The following is a 2,674-nucleotide window of genomic DNA, read 5'->3' on the forward strand; positions in this document are numbered from 1 at the left end:
CTCAATAGTGATTTGATAAACATATTATTTTCGGAAAAAGTTACTGCTTTTGTAGTGCTGTTTGTTTGCAACACAATCTTGTATGGCTTTTAAAATATTACGACAATTTGCTTGGGTCGCAAGATTTTACCAAACTGAATTTTTTTTTTTAATGGGTCGCCTTAAAAACGAGTTGGGAACCACTGGTCTAACTGATGTGAACAATTTTGTGTTCAAGCAACATCAAAAAATAAAATCTGAGGCTTTTCATAGTCATTTGAGTCTGAAGTTTGTAAACTTGTCCATTCTTCAACAATGACTATATGCAGGGTCATAGCGACTATATGAAGCCATAGAGAATATTAATTTTGACACTGCACAAGAGCGCTGCTATTTGCCCAAAACATTTATTAACGTGAAATGTTAGTAGCTCCCAATAACTGTATATTTGTTACTTCTAGCATTTTGTTGCACTGCATTTTCACTGTATTTTATGTTGCCACCATAGACACCAAGTGACGCCATTATTATATTTTAAATGAAAATTCATTTTTTCCAAGCTTTTCCAACTGTCTTGGGATGTGGAAATTTTTCTAAACTCCGTTTGCATGGTTTATTGAATGTGGTGGAAGACTTGATGACGTTTTTGTGGTTTTACTGTCTCTTTTTCATTGAGTAGCAATTGTTAAGATTAATTTTGTCAATGCTGATGTTTTTGTTGTATATTATATATGTATATATCTGCTAGATGGAGAATAAACTTGATTGATTGGTTGGTCTACATCAGTATAATGATAGCAGTAGAAATCAACCACACTAATTTTCAAGGACTGCTTTATAACTACTTCATGGCCTATCCCAGCCAGCAAAATCCGTCGTTTTTACGTTGATTCAACATCTGCAGAGATTGAATCAATTTAAAAACGACGGATTTAGCTGCTTGTACTTTAATTTTTTTTTGGTTGTGGCTTTTCGTTTTGTTGATGCCAAGCATGACAAACTGTATTATATATGATACAATTTCAAGTGAAACATTAGCCTATACCCTATACTATAGTATCGTCACTGTTACAATAATTATGATCAAACACAACAAAAATGACATGAAACAGCTTTATGTAGGTTGTGATGATGAAAATGTAGCCACTTCCTTTTTTATAATATCTTGTTTTTTGTGCAGAAAAAATGAAAATAGTAATCATAGGTGGTGGTATAATGGGCACCTGCCTTGCCTATTTTCTTGTGGAAAATGGAGTTAAATCTGTGTTTGTTGTTGAAAAGCATAAAGTAGCTTGTGCAGCATCTGGGAAAGCAGGAGGGTTTCTGGCCAAGGATTGGTGCGGTGATGACCCTGCTCTGGATAAGCTTGCATCAGTCAGCTTTGAACTTCATAAAGAACTGTCATCAAAGTTTAACGGAGACAAAACTTATGATTACCGGCCCATGAAAGCTTATTCAATGGAATTAAAGTCAAAGTTAAGAAAGACATGCACAGCGAGTACAACATGGTTGAATGGCTCAGGGGTGGATTCAAGCCAAGTGTCATTAATTGGTTCCGACAGTGCTATAGCTCAACTTCATCCGTATAAGTTTGTGCAAACCCTCACCGGGCACAACATTGCTAATGGTGTAGAGGTTTTAGAAGATCAAGAAGTATGTGGAATCAAATTTAGTCAAAATAATTCAAAGGTGTCTGGTGTATTGTTATCCAGTGGACGTTTAATTGAATGTGACGTAGCTGTGATCGCTATGGGACCGTGGTCAGGTAGAGCGAGTGAATGGTTTCCTAATGTGCCATCCATTCATGGACAGAAAGCTCATTCAATAACTGTCAGGCCATCTCATGAAGTGCCCGCTGAAAGTGTGTTTGTTCATATGACCGATCACGATGAGTTGGCACCTGAGCTGTACCCTCGGCCTGATGGCGAGGTGTATATTTGCGGTATGGCTGAAAACCCTATACCTTTTCATTCTATGCCCTCTCCAAACGACATCACCCCGACCACAGATTCTTGCCATAGAATTAAATGTATGTCTGACCTTGTATCTACTTTTATCAAAGATGGCCAAGTGACATGTTCTCAGGCATGCTATATGCCTCTCACTCAAGATGGCCTGCCTGTAATTGGGAACCTAGCTGAAGTTGATGGCTTATACATAACCGCTGGACATGGCTGTTGGGGAATTCTTAATTCTCCTGCGACTGGCAAGTCCTTAGCAGAATTGATTTTAAATATTTCTTCGGATATTGATATAAAATCGTTTGACCCAAATAGATTTTCATCTTGAATGAAAAAAATATTACTTCATTGTGCTATTAGCCTATGCGATGTTTTTCAATCAATTTTTATGTTTTGTGAGAAATACAAGGTGATCTTTTTATTGAGATTTCAACGTGTAATTTGTATTCAGACCGAACAAAAAGATCGCTATGAACTATAGGCCAGCGCCCAGCTGTTGAAACAAACTTATCCACAGAAAATTCTATTAAAACGAAATCAAACCTAGTAATTTTTCGTCTAAACGAAGAACAGCAAAGTTTGATTATTTCATCTCAATGGTGCAGTATGATATAAGAAGTGACCAGTTATGCAAAACTGACAAGATCTCTCCGACGATGACCAGCGCCCACAACTTTAACTTTGGGTGTCGATGCAGTTTGTTTATTAATCGTTGAAGTGTTCCACACTGAACA

The 2,674-nt window shown here is 37.1% G+C and overlaps 1 protein-coding gene across 1 annotated transcript; it reads left to right on the plus strand.

Annotated features, from left to right (window-relative positions):
- Positions 1-1,164: 1,164 nt before the first annotated feature.
- Positions 1,165-2,367, plus strand: LOC145779012 (uncharacterized). Its single transcript, XM_082590596.1, has one exon. It carries the CDS (start codon positions 1,165-1,167, stop codon positions 2,266-2,268), a length of 1,104 nt encoding a protein of 367 aa, XP_082446722.1. The 3' UTR covers positions 2,269-2,367.
- Positions 2,368-2,674: the final 307 nt, after the last annotated feature.

This window comes from Aplidium turbinatum, chromosome 1, assembly GCF_918807975.1.
Source record: "Aplidium turbinatum chromosome 1, kaAplTurb1.1, whole genome shotgun sequence".
In the NCBI taxonomy this organism is placed as follows: domain Eukaryota; kingdom Metazoa; phylum Chordata; class Ascidiacea; order Aplousobranchia; family Polyclinidae; genus Aplidium; species Aplidium turbinatum.

Coding starts and splice junctions, on each gene's coding strand:
- LOC145779012 (XM_082590596.1), top strand. CDS start 1,165: ATGAAAATAGTAATCATAGGTGGTGGTATAATGGGCACCTGCCTTGCC.